Source organism: Aythya marila, assembly GCF_965140915.1.
Source record: "Aythya marila genome assembly, chromosome: 2".
NCBI classification, from domain to species: Eukaryota; Metazoa; Chordata; class Aves; order Anseriformes; family Anatidae; genus Aythya; species Aythya marila.
Genome location: NC_139043.1, coordinates 35955635 through 35983227, shown reverse-complemented (window position 1 = coordinate 35983227; position 27593 = coordinate 35955635). Strand labels below are relative to the sequence as shown.

Genomic DNA, 27593 nt, shown 5'->3' with positions numbered 1-27593 from the left:
AACTACTTGTAAAAAGTAACTGACTGAAACTGTCCTGTTTTCTGCTGGGTGTAGATCATGCCTTCCAGATCTGCCTTGTAGCACAGCAAATAGAATACAGCAGCTATCCTTGCAAGGACTTCATTTTGCATTCATACTGTAATCTATTCTATTTTTCAGTGTTTGCTTTTAACAGCAGCACAAGTGATTACGTGGCTCAAAGGTTTGGCACTGACTTATTAGGGAGACTCTCACTGTTAGATTTGGGCTTTATGTCTGACTGCAGGATGCGAAGAGACCAGTTATTATCTGTGAGGAGCCGCAGGAAACACAGGAGCAGCCTCAGTCCATTTCTAGAGAGCAGGTGCTATGTCCTAGGGCTGTATCCAAAGTTGCAAATAAGGAGTCTACAAAATATACATACATGAAAATTGATTGTGATTATCCAGTTTAGGATTTAGATGCTAACAAAACATAGACAAGGCTGTTTGTTTTAAGTCTGTGTTGGAGCTTCTCTCAGACCAAAACTCAGACGTTAGCTTTCAGGGATGTCGCCGAAGTTTGATAGTTACTACAATGTTTGAAACAGCCATGCTTTCATAATTAATTTTCTTTGACATGTAGAAAGTCATTTTGGGATGGTATTTGTGGCCCAATGTTAGCTTTACAGTTTAAATTATGTGGAATAGGATTCACATTTCTGCCCTTTTAAATATTTTTAAATATTTAAGTTGTCTAAACCATTGCAAACTGATTACATGCTAGCTTTTATTGTGTTATTTTTACACTTTAAAGTATGAAAATATTGATATTTCTTGTTTTGAAATCAGTGTGTTCTAGGGCAATGGCTTCCAAAACCCCTGTTGGATTCATTGGGCTGGGTAACATGGGAAATCCAATGGCAAAAAACCTGGTAAAACATGGATATCCAGTTATTGCATATGATGTGTTCCCAGAAGCCTGCAAAGAATTTCAAGACTTGGGTGCTCAGGTATAGTAATAAACTTCCTTTATACCCACAATAACTGTATTTATTGGATCGTGCTTGCATGTGATGTTTTTAAAATTATATTTTTGTTTGTTTGTTTGTTTTTGGTTTAGGTTAAGTTCTCATTCAAAACTAAACAGCTTAGTGAATACAGTCAGAATCTCTTCAGATTTTACTCGGAACAAAGACATGATTCCACCCGAAGTTATTTTCATGCTGCTAACCAGAATTGCTACTCTGCTGAACTTCTCTCTAGCTGTTACTTATTTATTTATTTTCCTTTTATGAGAGTAGGTTGATGGCCTATTCTTTCACCTTCCTTCTGCTGCTTCCTCCTCCCACAGGTCTAGATGGCCAGTGGGCTGCTTTTCATCTGGTTCCTACTTTGACCTTTTCAGGTTAGACGACCCTAGTTAAAAATTCCTGCTGGCATAGCTGTAAGGGTTATAGGGACATATGAGCTTTCCTGCTGCTTCAAGGTGCAGTCCTCAGGGGCTGGGGAAAAATCTAATTATTTAAGTGCTTATTCTCTAGGAGGCAAGGAAGGTTATGGTGAGAGAAGAGGAAGGAATGAAAAGGAAAAAGGAGAGAAGGAAATTGATCACATTAAGGAGGTTTACCTTCCTGCCATATACCCTGTGAAATCTTGGCCCTGTTCCAGTCAGTGCGATTGCTTTTGTTGATCTGTTAATACAGCCAGCAACCCATTCAGTTCCTCACACGGTTGGGGCAGTCTTTTCTGAGTGTCTGAAATGTATTTGTATGTTTTTGACATACTTCAAAGCTATAGTAGTGTAGACAGCATGGGTGAATGGATAGGTACATAAAGCACTGAAACAAAGAACGTGTTTGAGTAAGGAGAAACCAATGCAAAAATAATACGTGAAAGAAGTTTTCTAGCAGGGCAAGGAACTTTGAGGTAGATCTAGATAAAGGAACTGTATGCCTTGAAAGTCTAAACTGGTGGAGCTAATTACAATTGTTTTAAATAATTTCTGAAAGGTAAAATGATAAAGTGCACCTGTTGATAATTAATTGCAGTTGCCCTTAAATAATTACAGCATCTTGGCTTTATGTGGGAAAGGAGGCTTTTCAGCTTGTTTTCCTAGCTACTATTTTCATTTCCTTAAAGTAGCTGAGACCCTTGGGCATGAACCAGATCTATGTTGAGCAAGAGGCCTTGCAATTGGAATGGTTTGAACAACTGGCTATATTTTAATTCACTTTCTGCAGTGGGCTCTCTTTGCTGTGGCTGCCCCCTTGGATGATTTATTGCCATAGCAGTAGAATCCTTAGCATCCACTGCAAGACTTCATGTATGATATTAAAGGTGAACTATAATGTTTTTGAAAATAAAGCCCAAAGTATGTTTTAAGATCGTAAATCACTAACAGAATACGTGGGTAGGCTTAAATACAAATAAAACACACTTTAAGAAAATATTTTAACATAACTCCCTCTTTTTGATCTACAGGTGTAAATCCTACCCCAGTGTTTTTTTCAGAACTTAGAAACTTGTGGGTCCAGTGGGCCTTGTAGAAACTGATGTAGAAGGAACATTGGGCTCCAAGGGCTGCTTTTTCTTTGTTGTGGCTTGTAGGGTGAAACTGTCAGGAGTGTTATGGAGGTGAAAAGATGTCCCCCAAGAGACAGTAAATGTTGTCAAATGCCCATTGTTTAAAGTCAGCGCTATTGCTAAGGTATATGGTGGATGACAAATGTTTGATTGTAAGTCTACATATTCTGTGACTCCACTTCATTATCCTCCGAAGTAAGAACTGGGAGGTGTGTCAGGAGGCAGCCACCTGCCTACTGATGATGACTAGTAAGGGGAAAACTGCCTGAGCAAGAGCTATTCACCCCTCCATCAGCTGGGGAGAAACTTGGATGAAGGTGCAAGGGGACAAACAAGAGAGAACACAGAGTAGTTCTGTAAGTTGCCTGTGCCTTCATTCTGTACTGTCTCTTTTGTCTGCCTCATAGTTAACATTTTCTTCCTCACACAGTGAAGTGTATATATATCACAGTTACTTTGCTTCAGTTTACATATCTTCAAATCATATATCAAATTTGGAAAAGCTACTGAAGTCATCTGATGAGTCAAGCAGCAAAAAGTGGAGCTTTCTTCAGTGTATTTAGTGAGAATAGCATTGCAGGCAAGTAGCTCTGTTAATTGGCTTACAGTAAATATAAAGAAAAATACAGGAAAACATTTGGAAGAAATATAAGCAGATGTGCATGTTGGAGGGCATAAGCTGATGACAAGTAAGAAGAAGTTTCCCCTATCCAGATGCATACTGCAAAAATTTGCTTGAACTGACTGGTATCAGAACACGTATGGGACTTGGTGGGCTGCTAGTCTTACCTGGTATGATCTATGTTAGCAATCAGCAACTAGTATTTGGTACATTTTTTAGTTACACACATATTCTTAATAACTTCAAATGCTTACTGCTTCTTAATAGCATTCAAAACATTCAAGTTCAATGATCATTCTTATGCAGGAAGTTCCAAATAAAAGGAGTTTATTTAAGAATCAGCTAGGTAGGTTTCCTCTGGGATTATTAATCATATTTATTACAGTATCAAAGAGCCAAGAATGACAATTCTCATTTTAATTACCACTTTTTTTTGCTACCTAATACAGGTTAGCGAAATGATTTTCCTTCGTACGGTTGTGGAAGTAACTGTCACAGTCAGTGTGCATTCCTAATCTCATTTTCTTCATTTAAAAGACATTCTAGTATTTTGAAAGATGTGGATGGAAAAAATGAATTTCTGTACAGAGGACTGCTGTACTATGTCTTCTGTATGTATTGCTTAAGCTTTGTTTCAAACTGTAAGACAACAATAAAACAGTTGTGTCCTATCTACATAACAGAGTGGAAATATGAAGCTGATGTAGTTTTAAAGTTGTGTGCCCAATATAGCGTGTTTTTCAATTTCTTGTTGAAATGGGCTACAGAGTCTTCACCTGTTAACTTGCAAACCTTTGAGAACACTGGAGATAATATTTTCAGATCAAGAAGTTGTATATAAATCCAGGTTCTAATTACACACTTCCTCTCTACTCCTCTAATAACACACATTGGGACTGAACTGAACCAGAGATACTCTGAACTAAAGACAAAGGTGTCATACTCCTACATAAAAAGCTAGGCTCTCCGGTCTCCAGGGAAGAGAGTCATAAACTTAACTAATCAGGTATAGATGTTTTTCTGCTTGTAATTGCCTCATTTATTCTTCCTAATGTTTGTTCTTTGGACTAGGATATGTTTCCTTTTTGTATCTGTGTGTTATACCAGATGTTTTAATGTAATATTAATTTATACTTAAAAAAAAAAAAAAGGTTAAGTCCCATCTAAGACAGTTTTTTTTTTTTTTTTTGAGAGAGCTCTTTTCAGTGAATATACAGTCTTCTCTTCTTTCACTTATTTTACAATAAATAGTAATCAGGAAGTTTATTTTGCTGTGTTCCAGAAGTCCTTTAAGATGTTGCTCATCATTTCTTCCAAATGTGTGTATTACATGCTCTCTTAGATGCTGAGAATTTATAAGAACATTGTATATTAGAATATAATATATTAAGATATAATTGCCTTGAGTATCAAAACTAACACAAAATGATAACAAATACCTGTACTTGGAAACAGATTGGGTGTGGTGAAATGAGATCATTGATTTGTTCATTTGTCTACCTTATAGAAAGGAATCAAATTTTCAAGTAGCTTTCAAACTGCAATTTCCTTAACCCTAATTCCATGTGATATGGAAATTGTGATTTACCCATACTGAATAAATGCATATGAAATTGTATTTAAGACATTCCTTATAATTTAGAGACTCAAGGCACATAATAGATCTAGCAGAATAGATCATTGTGACATTAAGGTTACTCTTTATCATCCAGTAACAGCATGATACTACAAACCTTATCCGCAAACAAAACCTACTTTCTGCTCACAGAATCACAGAATGGTTTAGTTTGAAAGAGCCCTTAAAGATCACCTAATTCCAATGCCTCTGCCGTGGGCAAGGACACCTTCCACTAGACCAGGTTGCTCAAAGCCCCATCCAACTTGGCCTTAAACCCTTCCAGGGATTTTCCAGTGCATCCCCACCCGTACAGTAATTAATTTTTTCCAAATATCTAATAAAAATCTACTCTCTGATAGTTTAAAGCCATCATCCGTTGTCTTATCCCTACAATCTTTGACAGAGTCCCTCCCCAGCTCTCCTGTAGGCCTCTTTAGGAACGAGAAGGCCACTGTAAAGTCTCCCCAGAATCTTCTCCAGGCTGAACAACCCCAACTCCCTCAGCCTGGCTTCATAGGAGAGGTGCTCCAGCCCCTTGATCATCCTCATGGCCCTCCTCTGGACTCGCTCTAATAGGTCCATGGCCTTCTTGTGGTGGGGGCCCCAAAGCTGAACACAGTGCTCCAGGTGGGGTCTCATGAGAGCAGAGAAGAGGGGGAGAATCTTAATTCCTCATTTTCTCGTTTTAATTCCTGCTTGGAACTTCTCCTTTCAGTAGAATACCTGAATTAATAAAATCATATTTAAACCTCTTGTGCTGATGATAAAAGAATAAGCTGTAGTTTTTTGTTGCTATTTTCCTTAAGCTATATTAACAATGCATTTTTTAAAAATAAATTATTTAAAACTAATATTAGACAAAAATCCTACTGGCATATGCCTTCTTGGAGTTAATTGGCAAAACTCACTACTTAGCTGTCAGTAATTCACTTGTTGTGTACATACCTTAAATACCATACCATTGAGAATGAAGTGGTGAAGGTATGACACCTTTAAAGTTAAATATGTTTATGTAGCAACAAATAGCTACAAATATGTTTTGAAACTTGTTTAGACATTTTGGTGAAGGATGCTTGAGCTGATCATTTTCTTCTTCAAAGATGTCAATCAAGATATCATGAGAAACATCAGTTAGTTTATTTGACTTTTATAAGGTGATGCTTGGAGGTACATTAAGTCTTTTTTTTTCTTTTTTCCTCAGTCTTTCTTTCTTTCAACACTGTATGTAAGCCAAGAAAATAAAAGTGAGATCATACTTAGTGTTGTTCCTCCTTAGAAACATTATAGAACAGTATTTTGTACAGAGGCATGGCTTATTAGTGAGTTGAAGATTCATGAATGGGTTGCAGACATCCACTTGTGATGTTCTGAAGGAACTTCCATAACAGGACATCCTTTTTTTTTTTTTTTCATTTTTTTTTGTTACTGGATCCATTAATTGACATTTTCCATTATGAGGGCAAAGTTTGTCTTGCATTCTAGCTTTTTTACCTAACTTAATTGTGTCTGATGACCTGCAAATACTTAAAACAGACTCAGCTGATGTTTCTTTCTCAAGAAGTGGAAGCTTACTTGCTTTTTTTTCTTTTCTTTTCTTTTAAAGGTAACGGATTCCCCAGCAGATGTAGCAGAAAAAGCAGACAGAATTATTACCATGCTGCCTTCTAGTCCCAATGCAATAGAAGTTTACACAGGAGCAAATGGAATTCTAAAGTAAGGATTTGCTGTAGTCTGAAGAATTCCCTCTTGTACTCAAGCCTGTATTACACTGCTTGTCAAATGATCATTATTGCTGTAACCCTTGCTGCACCTTCAGGGCACTTAACTTGATGCTCTCCTCTATTTTCTTATTGTTGGTATTTCTAATTACATGAGTTCTCTTCACCTATGCTTTCTCCTGAATGGCTTGTGACTAAAGTCAAATTTTATTTCCAGTAGAATAATAATTTATGTGAATTTGCGACAACCCAACTGACCTACCTAACTTCTCAGTTGCATGTGTCTTTTACCATTAAGCTAATGTACTACAGTAAGTGCAAGTGGAATATTTGCTGGCAACAATTACTTGCTCAAATGCTTTTTTCTTTGACATGAAATCCTATAAATGAAATGTTCTGAAGAGCTGCTGTTGTGTCTCATAGTATTAAAGTGCTGACATAGAATAGCTGACAAGACTTTATTGATTTCTACTCTTGTTGTCCATTATCTTGGCAGACTCCTTACTGTTGATAAAGGAATTCTAGGATTTGTAGGCAAAAATGGACTATTGAGCAGTAAGAGCCAGGGACTTATGTAGTGTTATATTTCACTTGAAACCAAATCCTCATATTGGATAAACTATAGCAATGTCTCCATCTATTCATACTTAAGAATGAATATCACCATTACAGTTGTCTCATTATTTTATTGGAGATGATAGGGTTTTCTTTTTTGAGTATAGAAGGTGACTTAATCAGCTTTCCATTTTGGCTTATTGGAATATACTTTTATACACAGAGGTATTTTTAACAGTAATACGTTCTAAATGCCTTGAGGTTCAGTGGTTTCAGGCCTTTAAAGTGGATCTTGTACTGAAGCAGTAGACTGTTGGTTTGCTTCAAGATTCAGTGTCATACATTTTACCATAAGGCTTCTGAATACCTGAAAGGGCAGACATGCTCCCCATTCCCCAAACCATGAAATTAGTCTGTTTCAGAGATGATTGTCTTCAGATTACCATTTTTATACCCAATTGATTTGACGAGGGAAAAAAATGTAAAAGGAATTTGTCCAAAACCTCAGTTTTGCTTTGGCATGTTTCTAATTCAGATAGGCTTTAGTCTTTAGATTTGGTGAGAAAACTGTTTCATTTTGGTTTATTCTTCCATGTTTATTAACAAGAAAATATCTGAAGAGTTTGTTTAATCTGTAACAATGGTTTTATTAGCTTTTATGGAGGGATTCCAACTGAGCCTAAAATCCATTATTTGCAGAATTCTAATAGTGGAAATACTCAGAGTTTTTGGACTTGCCAAATAAATTAATAGTGTTTTAAAAGCTCTTGTGGCCACATGTGCATTGCTCTTAGCAGGATGACTGAGGCTACTCAGCACCTGTGAGGATCTTGCAGGATCTTACTGCTATCCAGCTTGCTAATGTAGGTGAAGAAACATACAGAAGACAAAAATATAGTAGATCATCTAAAACTGGTAAAATTGTAGTTATTGATTGTAGTCTATACTAAGGTGCAGTGATTAGAAAATGAAATAGAGGAGAGGGATTTTTCTTTTTTCCTTCCAACACAGGAAACAATAGCTGCTTTCTTCCCTTACTGTCCATCCTCTAATTCCTCACAAAGCAGGACTGAGCAGATCGAAGTCTGTAGCTTATGCCCTTCAGGAAGAAGGGTAATTGGATCAGTCCCACAAAGCTAGACAAACAGCTGTGGGAGAATTGTACTCAGGATGGCAGTGCTTTGAAGACTGATTGGCAGTGCTTACTGGTATAATGCAGGCAGATAATCTTTTGAGGAGAACAGAAGATATAGTAAGCAGTCTTGCTGCTGCAGTTTCTCAGCCTCCATATTTAAGAAAAGGAAGTGTCATTTGACAGTAGTGGTTAATCGTTGCCCTGAGTGACTAGTTCATTGATAACTGGTTAGACCTCACTCATTTTCTGAAGCTTTTTGAGCTTCACTGAAGAAAACATTGACATTAAGGGTTAACGTAGTCATCCTGCTGGGTGACCAGGGAGTCTGTGCCACTGCATGTAGTGCTGAACGTAAGAGGAGGTGATGTGCTGTATCTGCTAAGCTGGTTTTTGTTTGCATGTGTGCAAATTAACTGCAGCAGCTCATCTATCCTGTGAAAAAGGACTCTGTATATGGCACTGCTTTAATCTGGAGCTGTAGTGGGGTTCACAGCCACATGTGTGTATTGAGAGACTATTTCCAGCAATCCAGCTAATTCAGTGCAGTGAACCTCACTGTAGTCCCAACAGCACGCGAGGTGCAGGGAGGCTCTTTGTCTAATGTAACATGTAGCTTTAAATAACTCACCTTTTTATGACTGAAAAATTATGCAGTTTGATTTCATAGTGCTTGCGGGTCCAGTGGACATTAAATCACAGTGCAATTGAATGGAAAGATGGCTAAAGATATAATCAACGTTTTTGTTGTGTAGGCATTTTTAAAATTTAATTTAATTGCATTTTTTAATCACATACACAGCTTCTCATGTTCTGCCATTTGGGATACAATTCTTCTGCCTAAATTTACTTGCTGTCAGCGTGGAAACTTTGTGCCATTCTTTGCTTTTAAGTCTGTAATGGGCTTTTGTGGTTTTAGTTACTATCTTTATACAGAACAAATTGTAACAATAATCAAAAGAATACAAACAGGCTCTTCTAATAAGATGCTTAATACAATGTATATAGAAAGAAAACTCTGTTAAGCTATATTTGAAATTTTAAGCTACATTGGTGTTTAGTTCCATTGCTTAGGATGCATCTTCAGTGATCTGTATATGATATATTGTTCAAGCTTGCAGATTTTCCAAGTGTACTCCTTTCGTGTAATTTCTTTTACAATAGCATTTAGGAAAAAAAAATTTTTGTGTATGTGCCTGTGTGTTTTTGTTTGTTCATTTTTTATTGTGTTTTGAGTCAATCAAAACATTGTAACATATATACTTAGGAGTATACACACTGAGCAGATCTTGCTCAGTAGAATTTAAAGCATTACATTTAATTAGTAGTGTACCAAATAATATTTGTGTGGTTGTCATGCTGAGGAAAGTCATTTCCATGGTAGTAGTTGTAGATACCTAGTGCAACAGATATTTAATAATAATAAATCTTTATTCTAGGAAAGTGAAGAAAGGCTCATTATTAATAGATTCCAGTACTATAGACCCTGCAGTTTCAAAAGAATTAGCTAAAGCAGTTGAAAAAATGGGAGCTGTTTTCATGGATGCTCCGGTTTCTGGAGGTAAGTCTTCATTAACAGTTTACCTCATATTGGACAGCTTGTCTTCTTGCTAGCAATCTTAGCCACCACTCTGTGCCCTTACTGGTACAGCTGGTTGTCTTTGCTAGATGTATGGTATTCCTTTTTTGTTCCATTACATTAAAGAAAGGGCTGCCTGTTTTCTCTGTGATGTGTGCATGTTTACCTCTGTGTAAAGAGTTTAATGCTTTCTATGAAGCACAATGCTGTTTGTCATCTCTCGCCTGAAGGCAGTGCTGTTGTGGTAAGGGAGCTCAGGCTGGTTAACCTGATCTTTCAGTGTGCTGTATTTTTTATTCTTTGATGCAGTTGTATTACTGTCTTTTTAGGAGCAGATGAGAAACATTGGTGTTTAAGAAGTTACATGTTAATTTAGGAATTTTTTTAGGCTTACAAATATGCTTTGTGATACACCTGCACAAACTGAATTTTCACATGGTATGGTATAGTGGTTCTTTTAGTTCTTTCAGAGTGTTGTATTATGATGCAGGTGGTCAACATCTCTTCAGTCTCCATCTGTTTATTTCTGCTAGGAAAGACTATTTAGCTTCCTCTGGTTTTATAACAGTTAAATTCTGTGTATGAGAGATATTTATCTATTCTTGAAGTTGGAAGTTGGTACCTACTAATATCTGAGTATTGCATCTATTGTGAGAAATAATTTAGAGCAGGGAAGTCTTTCATTTTGTGGATAGAGGAGAGTAGAAGCATAAAATTAAGGTTTTGAAAACAGAACTGTAGCTAACTGTTATTATCGTTGAACTGTTATCTAAAACCTATAGAATTAGAAGACGAGGAAAACCCATTTTCTGTGGAAAAATCTTACGGATTCCTGTTATTGGTTTGGTTTGGTTGGTTGGTTGGTTTGTTTGTTTTTACAATCCACTGTAAAAATTAATCTAAATGGCATTGTGAGTCCTCTATTTTACTGTTTTAATTGAGGTAATTCAGATAGCTATACCTGAAAGAGAATAAAAATGAAACAGGTATGAGAAAATTTGGTCTTACAGAGTTTATCAAAGGTATGGTGCACAAGCTAGAAAGAATACCGAGCCTATATGTCAAATCATGAAGATGAGCGTGGGTGAGGTTCAAAACCTAATCATCTTTTTAATTTTCAAGTGAAAACTTAGGTATGATTTGGTAACACAATAGAAGACAAAGTGTTCACCACAATTCTAATGTGAAAAGAAAATAGGAAGAGTCAGAGCATATTCAAGGCTAATGGGAAGATAGGATTCTTGCTTCCAGCCAAAATATTAGTCCTTGCTTTATAAAGTTAGATAACTTGTCAGCATGGGAATAAAAACCACAGAAAAAAAGTACATTGTGGGTGGAGTATATATCTATCTGATCATTTTCTAAACATTGCATGGCCTTATACTTACTAGATTGGCAATCGTGACAGCTTTTATGTGGTTCTTTTCAATCCCTTTCCCCCAAATATGTTGTTTACCTGAGGGAATTATTTATCTTTTGGAAACATCTGTAATTTGTTTTTTTCCTATATTTTTTGCTTTGAGGCTGTTTATGCTATAACTACAAAGAAAGAAAGAAAAAATTGATTCCAAAACAACCCTAGCAGGTTTTTGGGTTTTGTTTCTTGAGAAAATGTTAATACTGAGACTGGGTTAATGTGATAAAATACAGTTGACTAGTCTGAATACAGATGGCTGTTTTGGTGTTTAGTGGTTTGTCTGAATACAAATTATTTGGTGTTTATTGTGAGTTACAGATTGAGTGGTATTATGAAGAAGGGGGAAAGAATTGATGTTTATCTTTCTGGTATATAATACGCTTGTGAATGCCAAGTAGCACTTTGTACAAATCATAGTTAAAGCGGGCAGTTGCTAGACAAATGGAGAAGTTAAGTATGCTAGAAAAACATTAATGTTATGCTTTGGGTTTTGTGTCTTTTAGAGCCTTACACATCATGTCTTTGGGGTATTTTTGTATGTCCTGACTGCATTGTTGGCCATTAGACAAAGTGCTAAATGGAGAAGTATGCTCAGCTCTCTAGAAATTGGCAGGCGTTATTGTGTTGCTGTGAAATGCAACAGACTTGGCAGGAGCGTCAGTGAGGGAGTTTGTGGGATAGAGTGAGGAGGAAGAGGAATCAGCAAGCCTGAACTGTCATCTTTAGACCTGTGTGTTTACTAGCTGTTATTGGCAGGTGATTCCACTGGTGGGTTTGGGTATTTTGGGTATGCCTAGTGGACATTAATATTCATCTGCACTGAAAACAAATCGTTTCACAAACTAAATAATATTTTGAAAGTTGCTTGGTCTATAAACCTCATGGAGAAATAGTGGTAATTTTATTCCTGTTCTGACATTGCAAATAAAGTATTTTAAGGCCTAGAGTTAGTGCTGGATTACGGTGGCTTGTTTGCAGCCTTACTTCTTAAAGGTTATTCCCCCTTAACCCTTTTCAGATGGGCCTATGCTGCCTGTGTAGTAGTGCTGTGCTCTTCATATGATTGGCCTACAGCATTTACTTGCAGCTTATAGTCAAGACCCATTAAGTAGAAGATAATACACCACATTACTGTAGTGTTATTTTGTATTAACTAACTTTGGAAAATACTTCTCAGCCCAGTAGTAGCATGCAGATTATGCTGCTAATGCTGTTTAGAGATAGCAGTCACTTAATCCTGGGATTAGGATCTCTTGTAGGTCCCCATGAGAAAGTTGTGCCACAGTTCCCAGTGCTGCCCTTTGTGAGCTCTTTGTGAGCACAGACAAATGAAGAACAATCTTCACAATCCACATTTATTTAATATGTATTTTTAAACATAGAGGGGTAAATTTATCTTCTTGCAAAGATTGGATTCTGCATCTTTGTACACATAAAAGGCTTTTAAAGTACAGATCATGACAGAAGCATATTTAAAACTGACTTCTGTTGCTACTGAAAGGGCTGTTGGCTTAGCACGAGATCTCAATTTAACCTTTAAGAATTGGGTCAAGAGAGTCTTCCCATTGATTTCACTGGAAGTATGATTCTTACCTGGCAGTTCAGAGCAAATTTTACTGGTGGTTTCACTGATGCTGCTGTAACATCTATTGTTGTTGAATTCAGTACACAAAATATGCATTGTCTAAAGTTGTACTGGGTCTGGCTGGAACGTTAACTTTCCCGGCAGCAGCCCATTCAGTGCCGTACTCTGTACTTGTAGCTGGAACAGCAGTGTTATCACACCAGTGTTGTGTCTACTGCTGAGCAGCAGTGGCACAGCATTGGGCCTTTCTCTAACCCTCCTAGGGGGTGGGCAAAAAGTGAAGAGAGAAACATCACTAGGGCAGCTGACCTAAACCAATCAAAGGGATATTCCATACCATGTGGTGTCACACTCAGCAATAAAAGGTGGAAACAGGAAGAAGAGGGGAGGGGTGGGCTCTCATTGAGAAGACGTCGGTCCTCCTCTCGAACACCGGCTGCGTGCGTTGAGGCCTTGCTTCAAGGACGTGGTCAATCATCGCTCATTTGTGGGAAGTAGAGAGTAATTTCTTTCCTCTGCACTTCCATATAGCTTTCATTTATTTTGTTTGTTTGTTTTCCTCCCTTTTTTCCCCTTTCCCTTTTATTTCCCCTTAGTTAAATTGTTTAGTTCATGGTAGTCTTTATTTAATTATTATAATTATTTCCCTTTAATTAAATTATCCTTATCTCAACCCGTGAGTTGTTCTTTGCTTTACTTCTCCCCCTCCTCATCTAAAGGAGGGGGAGTGAGAGAGCGGTTGTGGGGTTTAGCTGCCCAGCACGGTAAAACCACCACAAAAGTACAGTGGACAAAATGTTGTTGGTTGTTTGGTTTTTAATTTAATTTCTGATGAGATGGTTTCTTCATTGTAAACACTGTTAGTGTTCAGATAGTATCTTTGCAACTTTTTCCATTTCCACCAACTTTGAAATTAATGTCAGCTCCTGTTCTGCTCAAAACACGTTGTACTGCATTTTGCTGGGACTTCACAAGAAGATGTGCCAGCTTGATTACCTTTTATGTTTTTGGAGTTACAGGTAAAGTTTTAAATTCTGTTGTAGGTACGGTTCTGTGGATCTGATAAGGAAATTTAGGTAGGTCTTTCTCCTCGCTGTCTACTTTAGCTGAGATAGTAGTCAATAAGTCATCCTGCTAATTGTTAATAGCTGTCAGAGAGAGCTGCAGTCATGCTAAAACAGTAATAAACACTACAACAACACATTTTTTTTTTTAGCAACTGTGGGCTGGAGTAGATTAGAAAAAGTTGGAATTTCTATTCCAGCTGTCATTTCAAACTGTTTCATCTTACAGTAGTACTTCCATAAGCTCCAGTTAACCATTAAGTGGTGGAAAGAATATTACCAATAATAATTACAAAATGAGACTTCTGCTCTCTGGTAATGGAGACCTTGAAGCATGAACTACAGACTTGTGTGGCCAAGTCTGTCCTTCATATGGAGTAAAGAAAAACACTATTTAGCAATGCTGTGGAGATTTTTTTCTTTGATTTTTCAGTCTAATAACACTATATTTCATGGCTCCTCTCCTCTCCATAAATGAGAACATCTCCAAACTTGAGGGATGAATGTATTCAATTGCATGACTGGACTGATGGAAGAAATTAAATAGGCCAACTTGAAAAACTGGTGTATATTTCTCTTACTCAGACACAGAAGGTTTAATGCTTTTCCAAACGAAGTAGAGGAGAGGGCCTTACAGAAGACTTGGGAGTATGTCTATGCACACTAATGCTTTCAAAGATGATTTGAAAGATGTTTTAAGACAAGACTAATGAAAAATAGTAATGAGTGGTTCACACATTGCAGCTCTTAGAGTGTATGTTATATATCATATATCTATGTTATTTATATAATAACAAATATATATGTTATTTATCTAATAAAGCATCATCATCATCAACATGTTTGTATATTAAACAAAGCTGGTTTCATAGACCTCTCATTTGTTGGAGAACCTCAATAGAGCTACTTATTCTTGGCTTTCCTAGGTTGTATCTGCTTTGTTTCCATAGCTTTGTGCATTTTTAGAGAAATGCAATCTTATGACTTCTGTTCACATTTTAGCTGAATGCAACAGATCTTATTACTTTATCACAAAGCTTTTTGATTTAGGGACAATAGTAAAATTTTCAGCACGCAACCTTAATACTAAGGTAGTATGAAAAATGTTATTGAGTAATTCTGAAACTTAAATGAGGTGAAACTAGTACAGGAAGTAACTGATAACAAAGGGAAGGATCAGGTGTACCCTCATTTAAGGAGGCTGAAATGAGGACAAAGAAATACTTTGAAATCTGAGATGCTTTAAAAGCCTCTGATTCCTAATAAATAAAAAAAAAAAAATTGAAACTATTTAACAATTCTTGTGTTTGTCAAAATAAAGGCTGTTTAATAAAACAGGCCTCTGTTTTCTTGGAGAGAAGATGGAAGAGAACGGAGATCTTGAAAATATACACATTGTCAAACTGCATATTATGACACTGGGGAGAAATCACAGCAGCTGCCATTGCAGAAGGATGAGATAGTGCATTTACTGCTGTGCTGACTTTGTGAGGGTATTTTTCTTCTGTGAGTCTGTTACGCTTTTTATTTTACTTTTATGGAGAATGCAAAAGATAGTACACGGCTAACCAAGAACAAACAGATTTGTTGAGAGTATCATCTGAAAATGTTCACCGGGGTGGAGACAATCATTCCTACAATGACTAAAAGGGTGGAATGAGTGATTTTATTGAAGTGTAGTGTATATCTTGGCTATAAAACCGTGTGTAGTCTGGCCAACTAGTGACCAATGTGTAGGGAAACGTATCTGTCTCCATTTATTCAAAGGTGTAAAGATGAGTTATTCAGGCTGGCCCAATGGGATATAACCAGGAATAATAGGCTGGAAATTATTAAGGAAAGAAAAATGCATGCTGTGTCTACCAGGAAAAACTTCCTAACAACATTCTTCATACACTGTGGAATATTTTTCCAAAAGGGCTGGTTGAAGCCAAGTATCTTGACATGCTTTAAACTGTACCGGGCAAAGTGCTAGGAACTATTCTGTAGGGAAAAATCTTTAACTGGCAGAAGGATGGCTACATGATCTAATAGGTCTTTTCCATCTCTAATGTCTACAATTCTGTTGTGTTCTCACACATGGTGTTCAAAAACAGTTAAAGGAAAGCTGTCCAGATGGAAGTTGAAAATCCCTGTGGCACTCTTTGAAAAAGAGCAAGGGATAATTGTGGAATTATGGCCAACATTCCTTTTCTCAGTAAAACTGTTTCTAATATCCATGGCTGCATGCGAGCTGTTACTGAATTCCTAATAGCTGTTCTATTTACTTGTGGTTACTTTAATGCTCATCCCATCGAGCTTTCTGAGATATACAGAGTAAGAGAGATCTTCAAATTTCAGCCAGTCATAAATCCTAGGGAATAAAAACTAATTATTTTCATTTCTAAAATTTTGATTGCTTCTTCTAGAGACCTTTTAAAGTTAAGGAGATGCAGGTGTTGTTTGGAAATGTTTCTGGAATGCAGTGATAGCTTTGAAGCTTTCTACAAGATTTGTTTTGTTTTTAAATGTTCATAAGTTTGTTTTTTTTTTTTTTTTCTTTTTTTTTCTTTTTTTTTTTTTTTCTTTTTCTTTCTTATTAAATAGACTGTTTTATTCAAACAGTATTTTTCATCTAGTCAAAGAACCTAACATGACTCTCATGCTTGGGATGGTGGGGATGATCAGTACCAGACCTTAATAATGCCCTGACTCCTCCTGAATCATCCTGTACAATGCTGAATGTGGATGGCACACATCGACACTGAACCCAGCACCACAGCACACCAGGGCAAGATACCTAAACTGGAATAGGTAGCACAGAGCAGACCCGTAAGTACGCTGTGCCTTCACAACAGCCATCAGCATGAGGACAACCCTAACTAGCTGCAAGCACTGGAGGTGCCACTGGAGAAAATACAGCTGATTCTGAATCTTAATGCAAAGTCAATGTACTGGCACCAATTCAGTGCTGCCTTCAGCAGACTTTTTCAGTCTGCAGATGCACGTTCCTGTCGTTTAAACAAACAAAAAGGAAAAAAAAAAAAACAAAACCCACACCAATCCAAAGAAACCTGACTTGGTTAAGTGGATTTGGCTGCTGAAGACTTAAATTACAGGTTTTAATTTGTGTTTTACTTAGCAAGACACATTGGCAGATTTTACACTAGACACATGAGAACATCCTAAGTACCTGAACCAATGTCGTGGGACACGTCATGCAAACTACTCTCTTTTGCTTCTTTGTAGGCACATTAAACACAAACTACTTTAAAGGAGTGGAAAGAAAATAAACAGATGGGAGAAACTTTACAGATAAGGACAACTGTTCTTTGTTTTATAGTGCAGAGACCTTTGAGGCAGGCCTTTGAAAGTACATTGTTCATTGATCCTCTAAATGGCTGAATCCAAGATGAATAGAAGGGAAGGAAAGTTGATCTTCAGTTGACCTTCATCTGAGGATGCCAGTATTATGAGTGACTTCTGTTTTGTTTTTAAAATCATGGTGACATGTTGGACAAGGTTGGGATTTATGTGGGAATCATCTGAAGATCCTGAGCCATTCTAAGATGCTGATTTGTTGCAGAAAGTTGTCGTATAGTGTGGGGCATCTTCGTGTTTTGACAAGTTTCTTAAATTGTGCCAATAAAAAAAGAGGAAAATTGTTCTCACAGAAGTATTCCCGCCACAATTTAAACAAACACCTGGAAAACAATGAATTTTAAAAGTATTTTAGTATTGCCAGCTTTGAGACAATTCAGCAGTTTAAGCTTTTTTCTGTAGGAGGACTACTTTTGATTAATCCTCAGAGATCAAATAGAAATACCAAGGCTTCTTAATTCTTTCTGCTCCTAACACATCTTAAAAATCCATGATTTGTATAATTAAATAAAAGCATAAGAGAAGCAATATAGCCTCTTATTGTCGATATGCACTTAGAATTCAGCTTGTGAGCATATGAACTATGTAAATGTTCACCTTTCAGTCTGTCCAACAGTATTTAGTCCTGTTGGCTCACTGCTTCAATCTACTGAAATGCAAAGGACAAATGAGAGTCAGGCAGTTCCTGAGCTGAAAAGATATAGTTTTTAACTACAGCTCTGTTCGTGCCAAGTACAACATACAACCTGAAGTGAAAACAAAATGACTTACTGCACTGTATTTGACCTACAACTTTAACCCTTAAAACTTAGTTATCCTTTTCATTCCCGTAGTTAATTTAGCTGGAAGAACAACTGTGGAAGAATATTAAATTTGTCTGCAGTAAAATGGGGGGAAAGTGTGAAACACTGTGTAACACTTTATTAAATCCTTTATGTATTTTAAATCACGTAATGATTTGATGGTATCCCTCTATTTTGTTTAACTCTTTGCAAACCTCTGGGGCTTTTTAGTGTGTAATTTAGGTCATTGGCAATAATACTAATCTGACATGATTATTATTAATTTATTTGATATGCGTTGCTGCAAACTCTTGCTCTTAGTCAGCAACTATATAGTTCAACCATACACAGTCAGAAACAACACATCTTTGCTGTCAGTTTGTTATCAATCTGTATATTTCCTCTGCTTTCTGAGAATACATGGTGGGAATGCGTGACTTATGGCACTTGGTGTATTTGCCATTGTGAGTACAGAGAAGGTCACTTTGACGTTGGCTCACAGATTCTGTCTGAGAAGTGTACTTCTTGTAGTTTGCTTACGTTAGATTTATTGGTTTTGCTTACAATCATGACTTTTCAGCAACCAGTGTAAATGTAACTATAGATAATCCATACAGGTATATAACTATGAATAGTTAGGTTTTTGAACTTAGTTGATTTCTGATGTTCCACATTTGTCTGACACAAAACATTTTCCCAAAGTTGTTGCAATTGCCAGTCCTCCAAAAGCAATATCTGGGATCAGCTAAATGCTTTTTTCCCTAAATAAAGTCACATTGAGTATGCTGGAAGAGTAGACATTTTTCTTTTTTAGAAGCTAGAAGACAGATAGAAAAAGCAGTTTTCACTATCATTATCAGTATGTGAGGCACTGTAGTATAGCTCTGGTTTAGAGCAAACCCAAGAGTGTATTACAGCTTTCCTCTCTCTGGAGATACTCGTCTTAGCCTTTACTTTAATGGGGAGCTCGGGGTGATGCTGGGGCAGTGGGAAGCTGTTGCAGCGGAAGTACCAAATGAGAAGCTGATGTGGGTTTGGCAAGCAGGACAACTTCCTGACTTGGAGCATCCTCTTAGCAGCCTCGGCCTGAATCCTGGCTGCCTCCGAGGGCTCCCACCCTCTCCAAGATGGAAGTTCCCACAGAGAAGGCTAATAGCATCACTCACTGCCTCAACATGTCACGCTAAGGCATGGGGTTCGACTGTTGTGAAACAATGCAATAACTGCCTCCCAGGGCCAAGAGGAACGTACCTGATCACCCAAACATCCCTGTGCTAAACCGAACTGGACTGTAGGAAGGCATTTCTATTAGCACTGGAGCGACTGACACACCTAATAAAGAAGAAGGTGAATAATCTGTTACTGTTCAGTTATTGGCACTTTTTTTGGACTGTACTGGTATGCTTAGCAATTCTTACTGCTAAATGTGGTTATGTACATTTACTTAGTGTGTTGTTTTCCTTAGCAGACAATTATACCAAACTTAAACAGAGCATTTTTGGTAACGGGGTTAAAGGACTCTAAGAAGATTGAAACAGTAGGCAGCAAAGCTTGTTAAGGAGTTTTTATTTTACAAGCCCTCAAGAATTCAGAATATGGCTTGCTTACTACTTAAAAAAGTCCAAACGTCCCTTATAGACTCCATTTCAGAGCCAGCATCAAATCTATGCTATACTTGTCTAAAAATCCAAACATGCACTCTTGGCCGTTACTGTTTACTGAATCAGAACCCTACTGTTTCCACTTGCACTGTATCTAATTTATCGTAAGTTGACCACAAAAGCTAAAATTATTTATACGTTGGCACCTAACAGCTCCACTATAGTTAAGGGTCTGTTGGCATTTCCATTATAAACCTTCCTTTTGAGAGGTTTATAACTTGGCGGTTTTACTTTTTGCTTCAGGCTCAAATGTGCCATTTTCATCCAAGCACAAATTCTTCTACAGAATTTCATTTAAATCAGTTTGGCCATTATTTATTTTAGAGTGTGTACGTTGGGGAGTGGAGGGGAACATAGTATTTAATTTTGGTTTCAGAGGCTTTTTGGTCAGACTATATAATGAAAGAAAAATGGTGCTGCTCTTTTTTTTTTTTTTTTTTTTTTTTTTTTAATGTAGGCACTTAACCCTTCCTTGGATGTGCCAAAGGTATTAAAACCATGCTTTTTCAACTTGCTCCCATTACTCACAGGCCAAATGTCCTCTCCCACCCCACCACCCATCTCGTCTGCCCCTTCCCAATGACACGCTGTGAGGAAGCATCTCCAGGCTTCTGGCGTTGAACAGTTTTGGGGAAGTGGATGCAATAGCATACAGTGGATGTTCTGTTGAGGGGCCGAAAGCCAGCCGGTTCAGCAGAGCAAACAGATGGAGCTTAATTGGAAAAAGAGAGGCCAAATGCAGTTGTCAGTCAAATGTAACCCTATGTGGCTACGAGTGGCATTTGCTAGGGCTCTGCCATTCCTTGTGGGATGCGGGTGAATTACTACTTGGGTGCAGTAATCCTCTGAGTCTAAAAGTGGTGTGTGTTGCTGTTTTCACATGGCCCTGAACGCTGAACCACAGAGGAATTTCAGCTCCTTCTAGTCATAAATTCTTACCATAGTAGTGTATTATTATGCTAATTAAATTCTTGCCACACAAATAACACATATCTATAATGTTTCAGTACTAATCATAGTAACGCAGCACCAGTGTTCTTTTACATGGTGGTTTAAGAATACAAAGACGGGGAATTGTGTGCAGAGAGGCAGAAGCTTTTATTAGACCAAATAATACAGTAGAAAATGGAAAGCAAGTTTCTTTCTCAGTTCTTTCATCACGTTATGCAAGAAGCAGTAAAGTACAATAGCTTTTTTTTCCCTTTGTTATTGAATTACTCAGAAGAAAAAAGAATTGGTGGAAAGCAAAGTGGGGAGGGCTTACATGGTTTGGCAACTTCTTGGGTACTCATCCTTTGGTGTCTTCTATTTTCAGGTATTCATGCAGGTTTGTAGAGTAATTCTTACTGATTGGACAAACATAATAAAACTGCCTTACTCTATTTTATATTCTCTCTTCTTGACAAGAAGGAGAAGGGAAGCAGAAGTAAAATTGACTATGGAGGCAGATAGCAGCAGCTTACTGAACCATGGGGCACTGGATCCCACTGAAGCATTTGAAAGTCTACATATTTCTTTCTTTTTCTTTCTTTTTTTTTTTTTTTCCCTAACTCCAGATGTTAACAAATTCATAGGTTAAGTGTTCCAAATCTTGAATGTTTCAGAGACAACTCATTTTAAATTTTATTAGTTTATTTTTAGCTTGTTGGCATTAATGTTTAAAAGCACTGAAGGCTAAAACTGTAGTATATATTAAACCCCACTATTTTAAATTTTGGATTATGCAAACAGAAGCTTCCAAAAAATGAAAGTGTCACAAAATACATGATCAGTTCACTATTGAAACTTTGATTTCAATAACATCATTACTGGTATTCCTTTATTGCTAAGAATCAAGAAATTCAAACTACGTGCAGTCATGGGACAACATTATTAGAAGTAGCTATATGGTAGCCCATAGCAGAGAACATCTGTAAAGCTCCAATTCAGCATAAAACTCTTAAGCACCTACCTAAGCCCATCTCTTTCAATGGGAATTAATTAGTGGTTGGAGGGGTAGCATCCACAGTGGATGTTAAGTGTCTGTGGCAATCTGTGTGTCTCGTACACTACTAAGTTACTATCTATGAAACTCAGGGGTTTCAAAGCACTATGTGGACTGATATTCTAGGCATGATTTGGCCAGACATTTCAAGCAACATTTTTATTTGGCAAAAGCTGCACAAGCATAATCAGACACTGCTCTTTAATGGACCTGTGTTTCTTTTAAGTAGTACGAGGGACGATGTACATCTAATTGATTTAGTTATTTGGAAATATCCTTCATCCTGAACTAAATATAGAGCATTTTTTATTTAATGTCACCAATGTTCAGGGGTTTCACATTTTTTATTTTCTATATTTAGTCTTGTTGATATATAATTTAAACCTTGTTGAAGTATAGTTTAGCACGGTGAATTCTATTCCTTTCTGCCTTTCTTAGAAATGCGATAGTATAGGGTTAGAGTATTTTATGGTTATTTTCAAAGCAATGTCTCCTGCAAACATGATCTTGAAGCAGAATTTTGTATTTAGGCTTTACAAATTGTAATGTTTCATTACTACTGTATTTACATCTCTTCAACACAACAATATTTGGGTCACTTTAAATACTGCCTTTTTACCTCCCAGTTTTGTAACTGAAGCAGAAATAATGTCCATTTTCCCCCCTCCCTTATCCACTGTGGTATGTATACTGCTGTTTTTAATGAGGTTGCAGCTGGGAATGAGCATTCTTGAATCTCTGTTACTTGATTCTATAACAACTTGAGTGTCTTCCACACTGGCTCATGAAATAAAACACATTTTCTGAATTCCAATTGTTGCCCTGGATTTCCAATGACAAAGTATACAGGGCTTTTTGGGAGAAAGAGAACTGGAGAAGGTTTACTAGCTGAAAGGTACGTGTCTGTAAGTACCTGGCATAGACAGCAGTTGCAAACAAAGCAACCAGGAGTGTTGCTTTTATAGGTGTGTGGCTTTAGTGTGGAGTTTCAGGTGTTCCTAATGCTCACGTAGGTTGCTGAAACCATGGGACTTTGCCTGCAATTTTGTCAAGTGTTATTAAAATTCATAACTCTTCTGACAGCTCTCACTAGGAAGTTACCTACCTGCTCATGGTTACTTGCATGTGTTGCTTAAGTGAATGGTATACCTTTTTTTTTTTTTGACCTTCCTAAGCTTAGAACGTGTTTTCTGATGGCCATATAACTTGCATCCCTTAGAACTCAGATGACCTGTGCAGCCCTTGTTTACTTGACATCTTATAGTTACTGTGAAAACCAACCAATATCAACATGTAGAAGTACTCACTATGATGAGATAAAACTCTGTACCTTTTATGTATTGAAATAAACTGCATGGAAATCAAGGGTAGCAAGGGAGAAATTTAAGTTGGAGAAGTCACAAGGCAGATGTAAAAGCAATGTATGCAAGTGTTGCACATTCGTAATGCTTTTCTTAAAAAACAAATAGAAGCAAGCAAATTAAAAATGGACAGAAAGATGTCTCTGATTTTATTTTCTTGTGCTAGTTTTCATATATTTGTGGAACCTTCTGATTTTTTTTTTTTTTTTTCCAGGATTTAGAAATTGTCTGTATTGGCTCACACTTTCCTGTTTATTAGTGTACACGTTCATTAAAGAATGACTATCAAAAGTGCACAAAACACATAACATGCAGGTGTTCCTGTTTAAGTAAACAGGGTTTTTTTTTACCCAAAGTACAACCTGCAGGTTTAAACTGAGGTTACAGGAAAGACATAAAATAAATTTGGTGTGTTTAATTGGTGATAATAGAAGTGCTATCATAAGATATAAATAAGTGCTGTCCCTTCTAAAATAGAAGAGATTATAAAAGTAGTTTATATTATTACAATAGTGCAACATAATCATAAATTTATATAAATTACAATTTTTTAGTTATTTAATAATATTTGGATGTCTCTCCTGCAAGTGACGAATGTTCCTTTTCACATTGACTCCATATAGTCAGCCAGCAATTTCTTATTATGAGCTTCTTTGTGAGCAGAAATGTTGCAAAATGAGTTTTATGGACTTTTTCCTTATTTGCCCTTGTACTGTAGTATCTTTTAGACCTCTCATTCTTGTAGAAAAGTAAATAAGGGTTTAATTGCAGCTCTCTGCTCAGTGCTAAGCCAGATACTTGGCAGACAACTGTCATAAGGGTTTCTCTTCTCTGCCTTGCAATGACCTTAACTTGACCTAAAATCACTACTTTCTGTTGGGATTGCAGTGGCTCAGGTTCGGAAGGGTTCTTGTCTGTCACTTGGTGGTTGCTTTGTGTATGTGTGTGTATGTTTCAAATTGTCTGTACTGTTAGTATCTAACAAAGATGGAAAAACTAACTCCACATATTTTAATGCAATTTACATTAAACTGCTTCCAAGCAGCAGACACATCTAGATCCCATCTTTTTCTTTTTAAATAGTAGATGCTGGAACTATAGTAGCTTTAAGATACCTGTCTGTCTGTATCATTACAAATCCATTTAAAATACTAATCATAATTCATGTTCCCTCATTCTTTCCACATTTAGGGGTGTTACCTGGGTTTGGAATAGCCAGCTGTCTCAAACACTATCCGCATTTTTAAAGGAATAAGAAGTCTTGGCAGACACTGGAACAATTAATTGGCTTTTTCAGCCAAGTCAGGTTAGGAAAGTATTTTGTGGGGAGGGGGCTGGGTGGGAGGGGAATACAACCTCCTGGCTTCAAGTTTGACTTCTATTAACCCTTTAGGAATGGTAGTCAGACTTTCTGCTAAGTGCAGTTCTCTGTCTCTAACATTTGTGAAATTGATTTCTAAAGAAGATTCTAAGCTATTAATATAAAAATTTTATTAGGGAGAGATCCCTGGGATGAGATAGCAAGGACTGAATCTAACTCATGATAGGTTTAAAAATCTCTGAAGTGAAGTAAGCACTAGAATCTATATTAAAGAACTCTATCCTCCTCCAGGGTGTACATTTTTAGACTAGAAGAAGGAAGGTGTCGTCTGAGACACGGGATGATGCTATCTTTCTGTTCAGTTACGATAAAGTATTTTCATGTTGGACTTGCTCACTGCATTTAACACCGTGGCTTAACCACTAATGCCTGGTTAATATTTGATTTCCACCTCCATCGCTTTGCTTACTTTCATTCTAAAACCAGAACAAGTGCTAAATGCAGAGTTGTAATTGCACGTGTGTCCTTGCATTCCTGAAATGCTTTGCTAGAAGTATCAGAATTGTTGTGCAGTCTGCTTTTTCATGATTCAGTGTATCTTCTGGTGCCTTTTTGAATGAATTTACGGCAAAGAATTTCCAAAGTACTTGGGTGGATGCTCTTGTTCCAAAGACTGTTTATTTGTTTGTTTGTTTCAATTGTCCTTTGTGGAGTAAACTACAAGTAGTTTAGACTGGAAACTGTAAAGTTAAACTTCTTGGAATCGTTACTGCCCCAAGTGGGAATATAAACCATATTGAACAAAATTTATTTAGCCTATTAAAAAGTCAGCCTAAAACTACATTTAATTAGTTTACACTATTACATCACTTGTAGTGGGGAGTAGAACTTATGCAGAGTAAAAGGAGCTCTATCAGGTGAGCTGACTGTGGCCCATATGGGGCTTTAAGATAATGATGAGTTTAAATTTCCTCTTAGAGCTAAGTGAGAATAAAACTGGAGGCAATAAATACTCTTGGCCAAAGCCATTAAATGAAAAAGCTGGGAATTCTCCAGCTCTTGACTTAAATTGTTTGTTTATCAGCTGGCGCCTAGTCTGGAGTCAAGAGCTGGAGATTTCTATCTGTGACAGAACTTTGAAACTCTTGCAGGACACTTTCATTTTAACTTAAGGTAACTTGAGTTTATAGCTTTGGCTTTAAAGATTACTAATGATTTACTCATTTCCTTACCATTTAACCAGAGAGGACTTTTTCCCAGGAAGGGATCTGTGTTTATTTAGGGCCTTTGTCTGCGGAGGGATTAAAAGGCAGCCCACCAGCATTGTGAACTTGATGGTAATAAAAGGTCACCAACACACACCATAAAAACGTTCTTACTATGGAATTAATTATACAGTGTAATTTTACAAAGCATTTCAGTAACCCTCCTTTTAGACTTCTGCTGCATTTGATTTTTCCTGAAATGGGGAAGAATTCAATTTTAGGGGTTAGTTGTGTGAACTAGACTGTGTGTGGGTACAACTGTATACAGTATAATGCACTCACTGGCAAGTTCAACTCACAGTTTAAGACATTTGTAAAATTCTTGCTGAAGTTAGATTTGGACATGTGAGCTTTAAAACTTAACTAAAGCACTGCACACTGAAAGCAACAGAATAAAAAATACTAAGAAATTAAAATGATTAACTTAAACGTTGTTGCCATGTTTGGTATTTTATAGAATATTGCATATTTTCCAAGCCATTAAGCACTGTTCAGACAGAATCCTGTTATTTTTTCTAAACCACCAGGTGGCATTGCAGCCTAGCCTGCTCAAAAGAGACACTTGATAATTTATAAAAATTTGTACAGAAGACATTTCTCCCCTCCACCCCATTTATTTTCTCTAGCTTTCACAGCTTAATTTGTAGTATCTGATAATGATAATTAATATTCCATTAAAACAAATAATCAGAGTGACTTAAGTCATACATTTTGTTTACAAAAGTTTAAAAAGTGGTAAAATTGCCTCACCAGGGTATTTGCAAAATGTCGCAGTTTGTTTTTGTTTTTTCTCCTTTGGTAATGTAGTAACAACAGAATTATGTTCCTATTTAATTAATGAATCAGCGTAGATTCATCCACTGAGAAGGTCACAGTAATTTTATAAAAGCTCAGGAGTGCAGAGGCACAGAAGAATATGTAGAGGAATCTGAGGTTTCCTGAATCAAGTGTGAAGATATCTTACTATATTGAAGAAAAAAGGACTATTATGAAGTTGTTTTTTAATCCTCTTTTGCTTTAAGAATGTTTTTTCCTTTTCCAATTACCATTTAATCATACCCTCCATACTGTTTTGTAAAGGGACAAAAGAAATCACATGCCCAATAAAAATAACTAGAAAATCATCTTTCACCACGTAACTAAATTATCAGGTAGCTAACAACATGTGTCATGTGGCCTGTTACTGTATTAAATTTGTCAAAAATATAATAAATCCCTAGTTTGAGTAAAAGTGGATTTTTTTCCCAGTTTTATATTTTTTGAATGTGTACTTTTATGCTTTCACTCTAAATGGATGACTTTAAAATGCTATTGCAGTCATTTCTCTGCAGTTTTACTAAGTGCCACTCCTCATGTGTCATTGCCCTTTTTCTTGGTGCATTTAATGGGCAGAGCCCATTTTTAGAAATGTATATGTTTTCAAAGTAAGTGTGTCTCTGACCTCCCACCTTGTTGAAGTCCAAACATACAGGTTTTGCCCTAGTCTGAGTATCTGAGATGCAGCATAATAAAAATGCTAAAAATCCAGATAATAACGGAAGAAGACAAAAATGTGATAATTTAGGTAATGTTTTAAGCAAATCATAATTTAAAGCTAGTATTGATCTCTTCACTAAGAGGAGTAGTAGCAGAATAGGTAATTGAGGCTTTTGACCCTGGATATTAGACTTTTAAACTTGATACAACAGTCTGCCTCTAAGCTTTGTTGTATACTGATATTGCTACTTACTTAACATCAAAAAGCTGTGGTAGTTTGCCTTTATAGATTGCGCCTGTGTTCTGGAATTGCCTCCTGCTGTCCTTGAACTGTTTCTTGGTTTAACGTGTTAGATTTTCTCATCAAAGCTTTTAAGCACGACGTTTAGTTAACACTTGCTCTATCAAATCTGATACAGTAGACTGGAATAAAACTGTTCTTTTCATTAGCAAACACGATGGTTTGACAGGCCTCTTTCCCAGCACATCATGCTTTTCTTGTGTAATGATATGCACATGCAGATTTTACATCGCATGTAATCTTTATATT

The 27593-nt window shown here is 36.8% G+C and overlaps 1 protein-coding gene across 1 annotated transcript in view; it reads left to right on the top strand.

Moving 5' to 3' along the window:
- HIBADH (3-hydroxyisobutyrate dehydrogenase) overlaps window positions 1-27593 on the top strand; it is an 84959-nt gene that overhangs the window by 5706 nt on the left and 51660 nt on the right. Inside the window, exons 2-4 of the mRNA XM_082752094.1 lie at window positions 810-970; window positions 6387-6496; window positions 9628-9749. Of these exons, the coding sequence (XP_082608220.1) occupies window positions 810-970; window positions 6387-6496; window positions 9628-9749 (393 nt within the window). The remainder of the gene's footprint in view (window positions 1-809; window positions 971-6386; window positions 6497-9627; window positions 9750-27593) is intronic.